Genomic DNA, 18558 nt, shown 5'->3' on the forward strand with positions numbered 1-18558 from the left:
GCCAGTAAGCCTCAGCAAACGGATCATCTAGCCAAGACTGCCAATTAAAAATTTGAAGACAATCAACAAGCATGATTACTTCTGTTTTATTCATAGCTAGGATTTTCAATTCCCTTACAACAATTCATTACATTGCTTCCATGCATCATCTTATACCAAGAACGAAAAGAATAATAACATCAAATTCAATCTGAAAAACTACATTCAAAAGAACGATCAGACCAATTTTGATCGTCCTGGACGGTTCCCAGAACTATTTTCCGGCCGGTCCTGGACGATGCCTCGATCGGCCTGGACGATGCCTACAGAAAAACACCTGGAGCAAATCTGGGCAAATTCTGGAGCAAATTCTCAACTGATCGTCCCAGGACGATCCCAGTCGTCCTGGACGATCCTGGAGCAGATTTTGATATTACAATGATTCTTTGGGAGGGCGGTAATGTTAGACCAGTCCCTAGTGGACCGGTCCAACCCCAACCGGCGGTAAGCCCAAGGAGAGACAGGGAGGAGTGGGCCCCACTAGGAATTCAAATTCAAATTATTTGAAGGCAAAGGAGGGGGCAGCAAAAGCAAGGGAGTAATTTGGCTTAATTAATTAATTGTATGCTTTAAGTAGGATGAAGGAATTAGGGTTAGGTTTTCATGCATGATTAGTGTTTCTCTTGGAGTTCTCTTTGGTGTTTTGGGCTCTAGACTTCTGGTCTAGAAATTGAGAGAGAATGATCCTTCTCTAAAATTGAGGATCAATTGTATCTTTGTTTCGTTCTTGCTTCGTTTTGATTTTTATAAGATTATCTACTATTTTTTATTGTTTCCACCAAAGTTCTTCTATTTTTCTTGTTGTTTTACCGATTATTGTTAGGTTTGCTTGCGAACTCATTTATTTTCCATTAGGGTTACTTGCGAACTCAAGTATTTCCTATCACAAACATAGCTAAAAAGATCAGGATGAATAAAATCACACATCTCTCAAAAATATAACAGAAAAAAATGTCATCTGGCCCAAAAACTTAGGAAGCACCAAGTGAAAAGATCTCACTTCAAAATTTCTTCTTAGAAAAAGGCTAATATAGACAACGAAGAAAGGGGGTCATCACAAGCATAAAGCTTCCAACTTTCCACCATAAGATGACTCCAAACCTCTATTTCTAAGAAAATTATAGTAGTAAGAGAAGAAAGCTCAAACAATGTCTGATTGAACATAATCAACCAAAAAAATATTGTGAATAAAATTCAATTTTCTTCTCCAACTAACATATTTATGAAAGTATATAGCGTTATGATCACCATCCAAAAGCCATTTAACCTTTGACCTTGGATGCCAATAAGTTTATTACTCTATCAACTTCTCGTAAAGCTAAAATTTATAATGATCATGACATTCAAGCTCTAATGGGGAACCAATACCACATTTCAGTGTTGCATTCAATGCTATCAATTTTAATTAAAATAATCTGCTTTTTTGCCCTAGAAAATTATGAATATTTCATTTTAAAAAATTAAGCCTTCTTCTCAACACCGTGAATTTAGTTCCCAAGCATTTAACACTATTACTAACACTATGAAAGCCTTTCCACAAAGAAAATATCATTTCTTTAATAAAACAATCAGACTAAAGAAAAATAATTGCAAATTTGAACGATTTCAATTTGACATAACGAGTTAGATTAGAATTAAAAAAAATGAATGAATGGAGAATATTTATTTTTATCAACTTGCCCATTAATAAGAAAAAAAATTATCACACAATTGAGAGAAGAAATATGTTCAATTCAGCAAAAATGCCATTTTCCCTGTTAATAAACGATAAAAAGATTGGTTGGAGATTTCAAACAAATCAAAGATCTTTCATCTAAGGCAATAGTGTAATTAATATGCTTCTCTGACCAAGTATTGTGCCAGTATCAGGCTAAGCTGAGGAATTATTGGCCCAACCAACCAATCATTCAAGTTCATATAATTGCATTCAGAGCAAAATAATCCAATGAATTTCATGTTTTCAACGCTAATTGTATAAGGTGTGAAAAAAGAATTATTAATTTCCTTCAGTTTATGAATTCTGACTAGCTTTACTCTACACACTATTGAATATGTTAGAATTCATAGAATTTGAGAAGGGTAAAAAATACCTTCTATTTATTATACAAAATTATTCCTATTTATAGATCTATACAAGATGTCTTAATAAAGAAATAAATAACTTCTAATTGATACATAATTGCCTCAATATAATCCTTCCTAATTCAGTTACCCAAATATAGAAGGATATTGGCGTGATCCAAGTGAGCCTCCCACGGATTCTCATACTGACCGTGGGATCAAATGCCAAGGGATGACTTAGATTTTAACACTCCCCCTCAAGCTGGAGACCAGCTTGGAATTACTCGCTCAGAGGTAGAACTAACAAGTCCCTTAGTACACCATATAGTCCTCTATTTGGTCAAAACTTTGGGAGGAATCAACTTCAGACATTGTGACAGCGGCAAATGATAGTGATGAAGGCTTTATCAAGCAGACTAGCAATGAAGGCTGCATTGGTTATAGATAGGATTGCAACCACAAGAGAAAGCCGGCAATGAAGGCGGGTTGAAAGACCAGTATTCCTTAGAATTTTCGCAATGAAGGCCGGTTGTGAGAACTTGAGAACTTATATTCCTCAGAATTCCAGTAGTGAAGGTCGGTGATGGGAACTTTGTATTCCTCAGAAGTCCAACAATGAAGGTCGGTAGTGGTGTAATTTCCCTTTCCCTTTTAAGTAGGTCTTCCCAAATTGAGATCACTTTAGATAGTTCTTCCCGTTTAGGCGATAGGAATGTTGCATGCTTTGGAGGTCACCCCGTTCTTGGTGTATCATAGGTTCTTCTATTTGATAAAAGCTCAAGGCTGAATTTTCTTCAGACATTGTGGTGTTATAACAACAATAAAGGCTGATTTGATTATATCAACAATAAAGGTTGATTTTATTATACCAACAATAAAGGCTGATTTGATTATGTCAGCAATAAAGGCTGATTTGGTTATATCAACAATAAAGGCCGATGATTCTCTCCTTTTTGTTGTTGTTGAAATAATCGGCTGGTCTTTTAAGACTCAGACCAGGTAGTTACGCAAGCAGAAGCCTGTTTAAGAAAAATCAAAGGCCACCCCATCCAGTGGAGAGGCTTCAGAGCCAACTTCACTGGAAGCTGTTATAGTGGTGACACAAGAGGAGCTCGAACTCATTTTTCATAAATTTGACTCTAACGACGATGGAAAGATCTCGTCATCGGAGTTAGGTGTCATCTTCGATAGCCTAGGGCACATGGCGTTAGCTGTGGAACTCGCTCAAATGATGAGCGAGGTCAATGCAAAAGGTGATGGCTTCATCAATCTTGAGGAGTTTGTGGATCTGAATACTAGCAAGGTCGATTCCATAACAGGGCTCGAGGATCTCCACCACCTTTCTCTGTCTTCGATCTTGGTCGCACCAGATAGTTATCGGCAGAGGAGCTCGCGCGCGTGATGCGCGGTCTCGGCAAAGGGGTTTCCGTCGCGCAATGCCGGAAGATGACCGATGGCGTCGATCAGGATGGCAACGGCTTTGTTGCTTTGCAGGAGATGCGTCACTTCTTTGGCTCCTTCGTGGTTGTTCGACTACACTCCTTTGACAACTTTCCCTTCCTTTCGGATCGGAAGTTTCGCTCCTTCGGCTCGTTTGTGGTTGTTCGACTATCCTCCTTCAACGTCTCTCTAGTTCGGCTTCGGGTGCTTCACAGGAGGCGCTTCTTCGGCTCCTTTCGTGTTGTTCGTCTACGCTCGCGCACGTTCGGACCCTGCTATCGACGCCGATGTTTAGCGGAATCGGAGCTTCCATCTGCGGCAGCGACTGGCAGGATCGAGGGTTTCGTCCATGGTTGCGCTGTCGTCTTGAAGGGTCGGCGGCTTCTTGCAGCGTCAGAAGCTTGGAACATTCAGCAATGAAGGCCGCCCGATTTTCTTTGGCTCTGATACCATGTTAGAATTCATAGAATTTGAGAATGGTAAAAAATACCTTCTACTTATTATACAAAATTATCCCTACTTATAGATCTATACAAGATGTCTTAATAAAGAAATAAATAACTTCTAATTGATACATAATTGCCTCAATATAATCCTTCCTAATTCAGCTACCCCAAATATAGAAGGATATTGGCGTGATCCAGGTGAGCCTCCCACGGATTCTCATCCTGACCATGGAATCAAATGCCAAAGGATGACTGAGATTTCGACAGAATATAATATTATGCAATGGGTTTAATACTTTTTATTAAAAAGTATGACGTTTCTAGTAGTAAGCCCAAGTCAATGGTTGATCAATGCTCACATAATTTACTTTTCTAAAACTGCAATTATGTCAAACACACCTTAATAGCTTTTGCCAGGGCCAATGGTGATTGCTGCATAAGAACTTGATCTGAATTCAAATTTGAGTACAAAGCAAGGCAGCATGAAGCTGGGTCAATCCATATTAGTTTTTTTTCCTGAGACCCATCTTCAATGTGTCCTGCGTTAACAACATTTTCTCCATTTTCTTCAGAAGCTTTAGCAGCAAACGAACTAATTAGTTTCCCAGATGCCAACAAGCTCACATCAGAAGAAACAGTGTTGTATTCACGAACTTCTATATCATTTTCAGACAAAGAACTATGCACCTGCATCCAATAATATACATAAATAATAATAATTTGGCACATTCATAAATTTTAAAGACAGACGGAACAAAGGCATCCCTTTTCAAGCATGACTATTAGTTGAAAAGAACAGAAAGAGCTCATAAAATCCTTGAAACTAAAATAAAATCAACATAGAACTTACAGACACCACTTTCACTTTCCTTTTTAATGTTCTAAAACAAAATAAACATAGCCATTCCCATGGCCATCTTAACCACAAACAGTACAACAGCTCAGGATTGAAATATATGATTTTAGTATTGTTGACGAATATTTTCGCACCGACTCGACCCCGATCGAGCCCGACTAGGCTCGATCGACTCAATCGATCGACGTCGAGACAAAATCGACTCAAATTAAACTCCAATTTAATTAAATTACAAGGTGGCGTGGATCTTTCCTAATTTCTTTCGTCGGCATGATTCAAGCTTGGACGGATCTCTAAAATTTCCGTCATTCCATAATTGCCGTGGAAGGAATAATTAGTGGAAGGTTCGTGGTGAATTTCGACGCTTCTCCGAGAGGGTAATTTTCTTCCTTGATCCATTTACTTTCAAATTCTAATTTCCTTGAGAGAAGTTGTTCAAAGCAAGAGATTGTGTCTACTTATTGCCATCCACTAGTATCCATAGGAATTGCTATTTCTTGGCTTTTGGATCTCGTTGTTAAACAAGGATTATGTTGAGTACTATCCTACTTGCATTACTTTAATTTTCCTACGTGTTTTGATTCAGTTTAGCATTTTGTGTAGTTTGGCCTAAGCGAAAGTGACCGTTTATTAGTTTTATTTTGTGGTTTTAATCACTAATAATGAAATCTGAAATTGATCTTTAAATATTTTGTGCAAGTTTCTAAATCATGCATGTAGTCCTGCATCACAAACAGTACAACAGCTCATGATTGAAATATATGATTTTGGTATGGATGGGGTTTACAAATTAAAAACAAATCTAGGAATAGCATAAGGTTTGTGATAAAATAGTTCAGAATCAATGTCAAGAACACTTAATCAAAGAGTTGGTATTGAAATTCCAGGAATTAATGTTATCAAAAGATTAGAGGCATCATGTTTAAGCTTAGTATAATAATTAACCTTCAGTAGCGTATGTGAATTCTCTCAATGAATCATAAGATACAAATGTATGTTAATGCAAAACAAAATTCAAGATTTTCATGATTTGCGTGCACATTCAATTCATCACCACCATTACATAAAAGCCATCAACATAGGATCAGCTACAATGCATAATAAGAGAAAGACTAAGAGCATAATCTGCTATATCAATGTTCAAAGACAATTAGTGCCAAGAGTCAATTATTAGTACCAAATTATTTCAATGTCATAGATAAGAACTAAGCTTCCACATATGCAGCCTACCCTTATGTTCATAAACTTCAATTCCATGCAACCAAGTGACAAGATTATCAATTTCATGCAAACAGTGCCAAAACTATAGAATTGAGTAAAAAAAAAAAATCTGCTTGGTGAGTGATTTAACTTGAAGAGCAAGAATCTTTAAATCATATTTAAAAACAATCCATATGAATCACAAAATAATGAATAAAACCCACAGAGAAAACTGACCTCAGAAGACACCTTCCTCTTGTCCACATAGCATAAAGCCAAATCAGTCGTTACAATAGCATATGCATGGACAACTGGACTGTAGGATACATCATTTCCCCGAATATTATAAAGCCAAGCAACCTCCATATTTTAACATTGACGAGAACATGCAGCCACAATGAAAAAAGCACAATTACATCAGGAATGAGATAAGAGCGATAAAAAGAATTCATAAACTATCCCAAAACAAAGGTTCAGATGGATTAGATACCTCGTCAAGTGCAGTGACTATAATTCCATAAGCCTTATCCTGAACAAGCTTTTCCCTTAGATTTTTCAGCTTATCAGCTACAGTACAGCCAGCAAATTTGAATGGTTGTAAAGTTACTGGTCGAATTTCAGCTGCAGGTCTGTCTCTCCAAACTTCATCAACCAAGTTTACAGAAAGTTGTATTAGTTTTTGCCTACTTTTTGAGAAAGCTTGCGTCCATCTTTGGGCCGTATCTACAGATACACACCATGGATCAATTCCCACAGCAGCATCGCTCTGAAGATTCTGTTATGACAGAAAGTAATAAACAAGTGTTTGAGCAGCTTTCCATCATAAATAATAAAATTAGAACACACAAAAATGAAGCAAAACAAGTCGACCAGAAAGGTGAATCATAAAAAGGATGAAGTTTAAGGAATCCAAACCGACCAACTTCTAAAACATTTATGCTATTGGAAACTCTACAAAAAAAAAGGTAGCTGAGAAAGTATTTAAAGGCCTGGGGTCCATAATTTGACACTTGGATAAAACTAACAAAATAAGGGACATAAACTACTTTCCGAAATGGAATAGAGGAGGCACTAGGGGTCTGATTCAAGCTAGCTCTTGAGCCCTCTTAAGCTTGACTCGATAACTAGTTTGTAAGCCAAACTTGATGAACAACTGAGCCAAGCTTAAGCCATAGCCCAACTCGACCTATTAGCTCGTGAGTTAGCTCATTGAAATTTGTTAATATAAAAAAATACTTAAATTAGAATTCAAAAGTTCAAGCCCTAAATTATTATAATATGTTAAAACTATATCTCACTTCCTTATATTAAGTGATTTCATATTATTTCTCATTATTTTTATCATTTTATTATAATAAATACTTGAATCAAAAATCTTTTTTTTTTCTTTCATAATAAATGAGCCAACCCGTGAGCCAACTCAAACTTGTAGAATTAAGCTCAAGCTTGAGTTTGAATTCAATTACTTGATCAAGCTCAAGCTCAAGCCAAAGGTGCTCGAGCTTATCTCAACTCGTTTACAGCTCTATGAGGCAAAAACAAGCAAGCAACGTAGAAAAAAAGAAAATGTAAGATGGATCTGAAGTAACACAAGAAATGAGGGTTGATTATGTTAAAGAAAATTTGAGGGCAAAACATATTGAGGAAAAAAGGTGGGAGAGAATTCCATTCAGATGGTTGGCAACTCTAACAAACAGAAAAAAAGACTAGCGAAGGAGACTGCCAGCACAACTCCAAATCATTTAGCTAAACTGGAGCTAACACCAAATGTGCACGTTATAGCAAGAAGAAATGGTGAATATTCAACAAAGTTTAACAAAACTACTTGGATGAAGAATAAACATACAATTATAAATATATATATATAGAGAGAGAGAGAGAGAGTTTAGGAAAAGAGAGAAGGCATTACATCAACTATCCAATTCTCCACAGCAGGATCTTCCCCGATGCGCATGAGTTTCCATCGATCACTCAGCTGTTGTGTTGCTTGCAAGAAGTACCTTCCATCAGTCCACAGTAATGCCTCATTCATCGTTATAAGAGCCAATCCTGAAATAATATAAGTCTTAAAAGGAAATAGATAAACTAATAATACAGTAGCAAAGTACTAAACATATAACTTCAAAAATGTTCTCCCTTTTTCTTGTTATCAAAGGAATAAATGATATTCATTCAAATAGTGAGTTGTCATATGTCAATCTTATAGAAAAATGTAATTGTCCCATCCATTTTTTAATCAATATATGTTGACATTTGAGCTCTTAAAACCTAAATCAAGATTGTTGTTCTCTCCGCTACATAACTTAGGTAGACCCAAAGATTTGGAATTGAAATATTTTCGATTCTACCGCTCTTTAGCATTTGATCATGCATGATAATATTTTCATTTGGATGGGCTAGATAATGCGTGAAAATGGTTTTTGAATGACAAAGATAATATGATATAATATTTTATATCATATGCAATAATTTACTTAAAATAATACTTTATATGAATGCATGATTTTCATTTGAAATAAGATCAAAGGGTTTGAATATCCAAATATCCCAAGAAACATAATTTTCTTGCAATTTTACCGTTTGTTTCTATGCTTACAGCCGCACTAAGACGTCATGAAGTAATGTGATTTTTTTCAAGCAATTTCTTCTAAGATAAGACAAAATCAATGGTGTTAATTTTCATTCTAACAACAATATGATACAATTATGATTGACAGAAAAAATGATCCTTTTTTACAATTGGCTTGGAGTTTATTCTTTAAATAGCAACCGATTGTCAATAATTTCAGTAATCATAACGGTTTGAAAACTTACTTTGGCACAAATATTGATATTTGACAAAACTAGATAAACTAGGCCACACCATGAATCAAATCCAAAATCTTGGAAAAGCTCATTTACTTGCTTGTCGTCAGGTGCTACAGGGATGCAAAGTTGAGTGTGATCTAAGGAGATTAGTCGAGGGATGTGCAATTGCGATCAAAAGAGGTATGTGGTCATGATCGGAATCATGGGTGGGCTAATAGAGAAGAGAGGAGAGAGGTCCAGGGGAAGCGATGACTAGGGTTGAGAAAAATTCTACTTTGACACCATGCTATAGGAGAAATTTGTTTTGTTGTGTCTTATTTGCTAGATATTCCTTCAATTTATGGTAGGAAAACGGGTACAACGTTCTATAATACACTCATGTAGCACACACCAATCTTCAAACATAAAGATGACATTAAACGGGGTATTCTTTTATTTTATTTTTTTTCTTTTAGTTCTCTTTTAGGCTTATCTCACATTAGGTTAGTTTCGTAATTAGGGCCTTAGGGCCTTTTTAAGTTATTATGTTTTCCTGTAAATATCTTATCATTAGAGAACATAATAAAAATGGTCCCTTGACTTTTTATGAAGGACTAAAATAATCTCCAACTATATTAGATCATTTTGATCCCTCAAGTCTTTAAAAAAAGAATCCAAATAGTCCGATGATAGGACTATTTTATCCAAAATAATTCAAAATTCGTATTTATCGTGTTATAATTTGAATTTCGATCCAATAGTACAGACATCTAGATGTCTCTTGATCTTGATCATCAAGCATCTAATTGATAATCCTACTTCATCAGTGGACTCCAAACAACGTCTTCATTGAACTCAGCAGTGTGATATAAAAAATCAACATCAATGGCAACCTTCACCAAGAAAATAAATAGTTAAAATTTCAATAAACACAATCTTCTAATCTTTTGTGATCTCATGCCCAAATTGTGAGGATAATTCTACTTGTAAGCCTTCTTTGCGAAGTGAATGGTCAGACAGACCATACCTGACATGATTCAATTCTCAAACCACTCCCACAATCAATGGTCAAATCAACCTTGTTTGCCCTTTCCCTAGTCCCTTCTACTTGGTGCAGAATTCTTGAAGATGTCTTTAAAGAGTTGCTCAACCAAAGCTCTCAACGATCGACAACTTTCGATGTTGTGCTTGTAGTCGTTGTGATGGGGACAACATTTGCCCTACTCCGTTGGTTAGGAGGTAAACTCATCTTATTGAGCCACCTACAACATTCCCAATTTTTTATTGCAACTAAAAGTTGAGGCAACCATGAATACTTTTTTGTTGTTCAAGTTGAGAGAATGGATCTGCTTGGGGTCTATCTAAAGTGTTCTTCAAATGAAAATCTTCTAAATCAAACTTCCTTTACCTTATTTTCTTTAAATCAAGCGTAAGTAATTCAAAAGTTCTTATGAGCCATTCAGGCATCCACTTCAAGTCCTCCACAGTCATATCCTCTTCTAGTGCTAGTAAGTTGGCCATCATATTTGGTGGTCTTACTCATAGAAAATTTGAATCCCCCATCCTTTAGGGCTTAAACAAAGGCAATTTTTGCAAACTTCTCATCGAATCCCATACCTCCAATTGCCTATTATTGAACCAAGCCACAAAATCTCTTACAAACTCATTTTGTGCTTGCATTGGACAAATAATATTTGGCTGCATTTCTTGGGCTTATGAAAAATAGAAAAATTTGCTGCAATATGATTCTTAAATTCAGTGAAAGCTTCAATGGCACAATGTAACAATTTTGAAAACCACCACAATGTTACCCCACCAATGACGTTAGAAAAATTCTACACCGAATGGCGCCTGAGACAACATAGAGAGCTAAGATGAACTCAAACATGGCCATATGATCCCATGGATCAATGCCTTTATTATAAATTTGCGTACTTTAAATTAAGTTTGCAATGACTTGATAAGTACTTAGCTAATTGGAGCTCAAAATGGCATGTTCACTTGGTCAACCATGATTAGTGCTAGCATTGTAAATTGGTCATGAGCCTACTTTGTGTGCTTCTTGTTGCTAATTGGAGTATCTTGAGGGTTTGATCATACTCTATTGTCCCTCAGTAACAAGAAGGACTATCAACATATTGATTAGGGTTTTAGGGAGATTCTAGGCACAAATAATGCATTATATACCGCCATCTCTTGCTATTAGACTATATCCAACTTCCAAATCAATTGTAAAATGGTCATCTCATTCTACACTTCTAACATATCAGCATCTTCATGCTAAAAATCTTCCTTTTATGTAATTCATCTGCTTGGATATCTTCTAGTTCGTGAACTTTTTGTTGTTGTTAACTACTAACACTTTAGCTCCTAACCCTTTAAGCCATATCTCAACAAAATTTTTATTAGACTTAATGAGGTGAGAGAACAACTACAAAGTGCTTGCTTCAATAGTAATATTCTTGCAATTACAAATGGGGTAAAAAGAATAATTTTATTTTATTTCAAACCTTTCATATAATCAATAGAACCTTCTCTCTTTTGCCATATGAGAAGAAAATATTCCTGGAGCAAAAAAAAAAGGTAGCATCTTATTATTCAAGCTTAAGGGTACAAATAAATGTGGAATTTCAATAATTGGAGGAGCCAAACAATTAACACATTAAGCATCCATCGTGGTTAAACTATTAATTGGGAAGATTCCCTCGTCTCATTGAGTTCGCTGATGTAATCAATTGGATCCCCCTATGTGAAGGGTTAAGCCCTATAATAATTTTGTTTTATAATGGTGTATTCAATAAAAAGATATTGATGTTTAAGATGTGATTTCATAGTTGATTATCTTAAATGGTAATCATTTATGCGCATGTCAGTCAAGAAGAGAAAAGTACAGCTAAGTTTTTGTGGCCATTAATCGGTCAATGAGTCAAAAGTATACATATAATCCAAGTAACATAATCCAAATGCCTATAAATCAGCATTGTTCAGTAATAAATAGTTGAGCTTGGTATTGAGAATGTCATTCCCTTACAAGTTTGCACTCATATTTGAGGATAAAAGACCAAAATGGTCCATTGACTCTTTATGAAAGATCAAAATGGTTCCCAGCTATATTAAATATATGTGAGGTTGGCTACATGAATCATGTTTCTCCATTGTGTCATATTAAAAGTTAAATTTTCATTTAAATCTAATAAAGAAATATCATTTCTAATATTTTCTAACCAAGTCCTTTTAGGTCTAACTCTACATTTTTTAAAATAAGTCAAATCTAATACATCTACTTTCCTAATTGGATCATCAAAAGGCGATCGGTTTATGTAACCAAACCATCTAAGGCGACTCTCTCTAATATTATCTTCCACTAGAGCTACTCCAACCTTTTCACGTATATGCTCATTTTGCATTTTGTCTCTAAGAGTAAAGCCACTCATCCACCTGAGCATCCTCACCTTTGCAACATTTAACTTAATATTATGCTTCTCTTTTAATGGCCCCTTAACTCGTTTAAAGATATACCAAAAACAGTCCCACTATGGAACTATTTTGGTTTCTTTTTAAGAACTTGAGGGACTAAAAAGGTTCTTTAATATAGTTGAAGACCATTTTCGCCCTTCATAAATAGCTAAGGGATCATTTTGATCATTTTTCCCATATTTAAACATAGCATCATGTGTTGGCCTTTTATTCTTTTAATTTAATATTTTATTTGTAGGGTATTTATAAGGTTTACAAATACTAAATCTGACGAAGGATGTCTTAGGCCTAAGAATTCTAATGCAAACATGCAAAAAAATCAAGCAACAATCACTAAAAAATCACAAGATTTGAACTACTAGTCCATTAACAAAATTGTTACCTTAATGAAAATAAAAAATGCAACAACAAAAAAAATCAGCACAGATGAAAATCTAGGTCTTCAACTTAAAAAAACATCAAGAAGTTCAAAATAAAAAGAACCATGCAAACTATTTAACTTCATACACTTGTTGAAAGTTAGACAGTATCATATTTAATCAAAATCAATCACACTCAAACCAATAATGAAGTTAGAAGATTAAAACTACTACATCGGAATGAATTTGCCAAAAAGCAAGCCTATCACTTGTACAAGAAGATAATATATTCTAGAACTCTTCCAATTTCTCAATTGATCAAGAAATGGAATCCTAAAAGTAGAAGGAATTGCACATACAAATATAAATTTTATTAAATACCAATTATTATGTTTTTTTAAAATTCCTTAGAACAATATTTATAAAACAAGTAAAAATTTCCCTTAAAATCATTGCAAATACTAAATCTAACGAAGTATGTCTTAGGCCTAAGAATTCTAATATAAACGTGTAAAAAATCAAGCAACAACAACAACAATAACAACATCAAGTCTTTATCCCATTATGTAGGATTGGTTATATGAATCATTTTTTTCTATTGTGTCTTGTTAAGAATTAAATTCTCATTTAAATCTAATAAAGAAATGTCATTTTTAATATTTTTAAGAAAGTTTTTTAAGGTCAACCTCTACCTTTCTTAACATAAGTCAAATCTAATACATCTACTTTCCTAACCGGGTCATTGGAAGGTCACCGTTTTATGTGACCAAACCATCCAAGGTGGCTCTCTCTAATCTTATCTTCCACTATGCTCCAACCTTTTCACATATATGCACATTTCGTATCCTATCTCTAAGAGTAAAACCACTCATCCATCTGAGCATCCTCATCTCTACAACACTTAATTTAATATATTACGTTTCTCTTTTAATGGACAACATCCTGCACACAACAAGTCCAATGCATTCCTCCACTTCAACCATTTAACTTGAATTCTACTAATAATATCCCCATCTATTTCACCATCACTCTGAAAAATAAACACAATATATCAAATACTTGTACTCTTATTAATGGTTTGATCACCCAAAGTCACAATCCCCTCACTAGATCTATTATTACTAAAACTAAACTCCATATATTCAATTTTAGATCTACTCAAATGAAAGCCTTAAGACTCTTAGGTTGGACCTCCCTCTCTAGTCTTATCAACAAGAAGAATAACATCAACAAAAAGCATACACCAGGATACAAATCTCTTGCAAATGTCTAGTGAGAACATCCATGGCTAAAGTAAAAAGATATGGGCTTAAGGTTGATCCTTGATGTAATCCAATTAAAATAGAAAAGTACTTGATCAAACCACCTTATATTTGAACACAAGTAACAGTTGTTGCATACAAATCCTTAATGACAAGGCTTTAACTACTAGTCCATTAACAAAATTGTTATCTTAATGAAAATAAAAAATGCAAAAAAAAAAAAAAGGATCAGGCTCCACTTTGAACTGGATTTTTTTCCATTTTTGAAATGCATTGATAACTCAAAACAAAGAAAATCGCTGATTTGACCATGACTGCATGATCAGTGAAATTTATATTGCTTCGATGCACATGTACTTGTAACTTAACAAATGTACTCCGGAAAAAAACCTTGAGTGTCCATCCTACACCAAATAGATAATTATTTATCAACCCCCTGATACTCATTTGCAATAGTCAATCAACACAGTTCCCATTGAAAGAGAATATTTTAAATCAAATTAATTCAGCAAATGATATACCTAAACTTAACTTTTCCGAAGGCCAAAATCACTCTCAACTATATACATTCTACAGTCGTGTTGTGGACTGAGAAATTCGCGGCAAATAGAGTAAGAAGAATATATGTCTTAGCAATGCACGAAAGTTCAGCACACAAATAGATGAAAGGGAAAACACCATGATTTTTACGTGAAAAATCCTGGGAAAAGGAAAAACCACGGGGTCTTGCCGAGTTGAAATGATTCCACTATAATTTGGATAGATTACAAAAGTCAATCCATCCTCAAATCTAAGGACGGGGAGAATACAATGTATTGAAAAGCTTTACCAATCTTCAGACCTGGTGTAAAATTTCAATGAAGAACTTTGATAGTGGTTGAAGGGAACTCCAACGGAGGTCGAGAAGAACGTCGGCGGTGAAGAAGAAAATTGACGGTTGAAAAGAACCGATGTTTAGGAAGAACGTCGGTGGTGGTTGGGAAAAATATTGGTGGTGGAGAAAAACGTCGGCGGTGGAGAAGAAATCCAGCGGTGGTCTGCGAACGAACAAAAGTTCGGTGACAATCAGTGGTCAGGACGAAATCCGAATGTGGTCGACGGCAAGGGAGCTCCAAGTTTTCTCCTTTTTTCTCATTTCTTCCCACTCTTTCTCTTCCTCCCCTTATGTACAGAATGGAGGCCTAGTTTTTTTAGTGTCATGGCTTGTAAATATGGAGGAGATCAAGGTCAAGATGCGAGTGTTAGATTGGATGGCTGATATCGACCCCTTTGATCATAGACCGTTGATCGAGCATTTAAATTCCTTGATGATGTCAGAATTGAACGAGCTTGGGCTAGTTGGAATCTTCTCGTCGAGCCGCTTGATTCGACAATAAGCACGCCATATTCGACGATCATTTGGTAATCCAATTAATGCTTTGATCCCTTCAAATATGTCTTAGACCCTTGATTTGGGCTCGCATTCAACTGATTTTGATGTCATTGGGTTTATCTTCGGGATGTTTAATTTGACTATAAGTTTGTTGAAATCAAAGCTTGGATGGTTCTTATTTTAATTTTGGGCGGTTCTTGCATGGATATACCACGAGATTCTTGCCCGGTCAAGGCAATTTTTTGTGATATATTAAGTCGCATGATGAACAGAGGAACTGCGGAACACAAAAAGACTGAAACAAAAGCTTTTCACCACGAATGATTCAACATCTGAATCTCAATAGAAATCAATAACCCAGAATTACGAGCAGGAAGAGATCCTTACCAGCGCTCCCAGTAAATCCAGAGATAAATTCGCGCCTCTTATCCCTATCGGATACATACTCACTCTGGTGCATCAAATAAACCAAAGAATTCCATTAATATTATGATCGGAAAAATTAATCCAAAGATAATCGATTGAAACTATAAATCCTAGAAAACCTGATGATTGTCCTCCGATGGGACGACAAGAGCATCTAGAGGAGGTGAGTGAGATTTCATCAGCGACCGCAGCTCATCGAGTGAATCCGACGCCATTAGGCTTCCTTGTATTCGGAAAACGATGAACGGTTAATAGAGAGAGAGAGAGAGGAATTAGAAGTTTTAGTACCGGAGAAACCAGCACGAAGGCCTCCTCCCTTTCGTTATATCATGAGCATACACCAGAAGTCTGCGGCAACTTCATTCTTTCGCCCGGAACGCCGACCTCCGGGATCCGTACACGTGTCATTTTCTGACTCGATCTCACCGCTGACCTAATCTAGTTTTTTTTCTTTTTTTGGTGGAGAAATTAAGAGGAAGATAATCAAACATATACTACTATTATAAAAAATACTTGAATTTTCTCTCATATAAATTCGTATTTTTTATTTTATTTCTTCAAATATAATTCTGACACTTGATTATATTCATTTAATATTATTACAATTAATTAATAAATGTAAATATAAATAATAAATACTTACCAATTTATTATTTGTGGTTTCCCCGATTTAAGATTCACAATTCGCCTCACTTAAACTTAATTGCATAGTAACTAATTTTGATTTATCCTAATTAATAGCCTCTTAACCACCATTTCCTATTCGCAAGGGATTTCGATGTACATTTCCTATAAGTAATCGTGATTTCCCTCATTTCCTATTCGAACTCTTCAGTTTGCCCTATACATTCTTCATTCTCTTTGTCGCCTTCTCTGGTATGTTTCTTTTTCAATTATAGGCCTCTTCAACTTCTACTATAACAATTATGCTTGCCTTCATCTTTCAATGGGTCTATGATTATACAGTAATCATAGCTCTGTTGGTTATCTTGTTCAACTTCTCAGTAAGCTTTCTTTCCTCTACGACGTATTTATTGATCTTCTTTTAAGCACTTCCTTAATATTAAATTGTTTAGTTAAAATTTAGGCTATCAACATTCCATTTTCTTTAAGATGATGACAATCGTGAAACCGTTCGGAATATCCATCAAACTCCAAGAAACGGTTCTATTCTCCATAAGATTTCTGTCAAACTTGTTTCCCTCTCCATCAAATAAATTTACTTAAACTATTCTCACATATTTTTCCTTAGCTCGCTCAAGATTTCAATTTGATTGGTCCGATTGAATCTATACTCTTCTGTATTAAAAAATTAGGTAAAATTTTTTGTTATATTACTATCAATTATTTTTAATAAGACAATTAAAATTACTCTCAAATCTCTATTAACTATTTAAAAGATATAAAATTGTTACTTATATATTACTTAGTTAATTATAACTGTGGTTAGTAATTAGTTTAATTAGATACTTATTTATCTAAATGTAAATCATTTTTTACATGTAATTATATTCCTTCAGTTATAATTTTGCATTTTTATGATGTTTAATGGATATATTATTTTAATAGAGCGAATTGATAACTTCACAAAAGGAATGTATTTCATTGATACTCTTTTTAATTGATATTTTCACATTTTGTACTAATAATGCTTCTAAAATTATACTTCCAACATTTTATTGTTACTTTTTTTTTTTTTCCTCAAACTCATATTTTTATATTGATAATAAAAAGAGATACACCAAATAAAGGACTACTCACAAAAAGAGAAAGGCCCAAAAAGAAACTACAAACTCCAACACATATAATAAAAAAAAACAAGGAAATTAATTCCAAAAAGGAGAGCTCAGCATATAGCCGGGACTCCCAGCAGCTCAACTCCGTGCAAGGACCATCCAGAAGAGTGAAGAACACCAACGGTTGCCGCAAGACAGCCGATGAGGCGAGGAGTCCCAGCCACATCATCGCTCCGCAAACTCCAATCCAAGCGCCAAGCAAACCGAACAACCACAAAAATTGATCCAAATAGAAAAAGAAATTATCTTCTTCTACCACCTCTATTCCATAATTTGCCCCGAGAAGCAACTTTAAGCGTTTTTTCACGGACCAATTTAAACTCCTCGCCAAAATCTGAATAAGATTCAGAGTCAGAATCGAATTCAGACGAATTATTCAACCAAAATGTTTTCACCCGATAGTTTAACAGGGACAGTAACCAGACATTGCGAATTAATCACTAATTCCTGCTTATCCGAAACAACTCCCTGACCATCCAACTTAGCGTCCACATTCAAAACACATTTCTGCAATCGATCAGAGTCCTCCACACCAACAACCACATCACCTCCACAGATTACAGGAACATGCGTAGGAAAAGTAGAATTTGAAACCACCAATTCATTACCATCCGGCACCACCACAACATCCGGCAAAGCCTCCACCACATCCGAATGATCAATACCAACAACCCCACACCCCGGAATAAAAGGAACCGCAGTAGGAGACAAAATAGTTTCAGCAGCCACCGAATTGACAGCCACCACCTTATTTACATCAGCATCTAAACCCGCGTTAATCTCACCAGATATATCCAAATTCACTTCACCAGGGTCAATCGACTCCGGCATCCCAAGCTGGGCATCCACAGTTTTCATATTTTTAACAGAAGGATGCAATATAGGACATAGAACCTTAGAATGACCTAAAGAACTACAATGCCCACAGAAATGAGGAATCTCATCAAAAATCACATTCTGAACATATCCCGATTCAGCTGAACCAACCCAAACCTTATCAGCAAATTTTTTCGTAACATCCAACTCAACAAGGATAC

The 18558-nt window shown here is 35.3% G+C and overlaps 1 protein-coding gene across 1 annotated transcript in view; it reads right to left on the bottom strand.

Moving 5' to 3' along the window:
* The window catches only part of LOC110104673 (aminopeptidase P1), a gene marked incomplete in the record, with an annotated part of 80959 nt that extends 64830 nt beyond the window's left edge, over positions 1-16129 (bottom strand). The window contains 6 exon segments of the mRNA XM_028695746.1: positions 4386-4673; positions 6280-6402; positions 6533-6817; positions 7952-8091; positions 15687-15750; positions 15845-16129. Of these exon segments, the coding sequence (XP_028551579.1) occupies positions 4386-4673; positions 6280-6402; positions 6533-6817; positions 7952-8091; positions 15687-15750; positions 15845-15940 (996 nt within the window).
* Between the last annotated feature and the right edge of the window lie 2429 nt (positions 16130-18558).

The sequence above is a fragment of the Dendrobium catenatum genome, unplaced genomic scaffold, assembly GCF_001605985.2.
Source record: "Dendrobium catenatum unplaced genomic scaffold, ASM160598v2 fragScaff_scaffold_72, whole genome shotgun sequence".
Lineage (NCBI taxonomy): Eukaryota > Viridiplantae > Streptophyta > Magnoliopsida > Asparagales > Orchidaceae > Dendrobium > Dendrobium catenatum.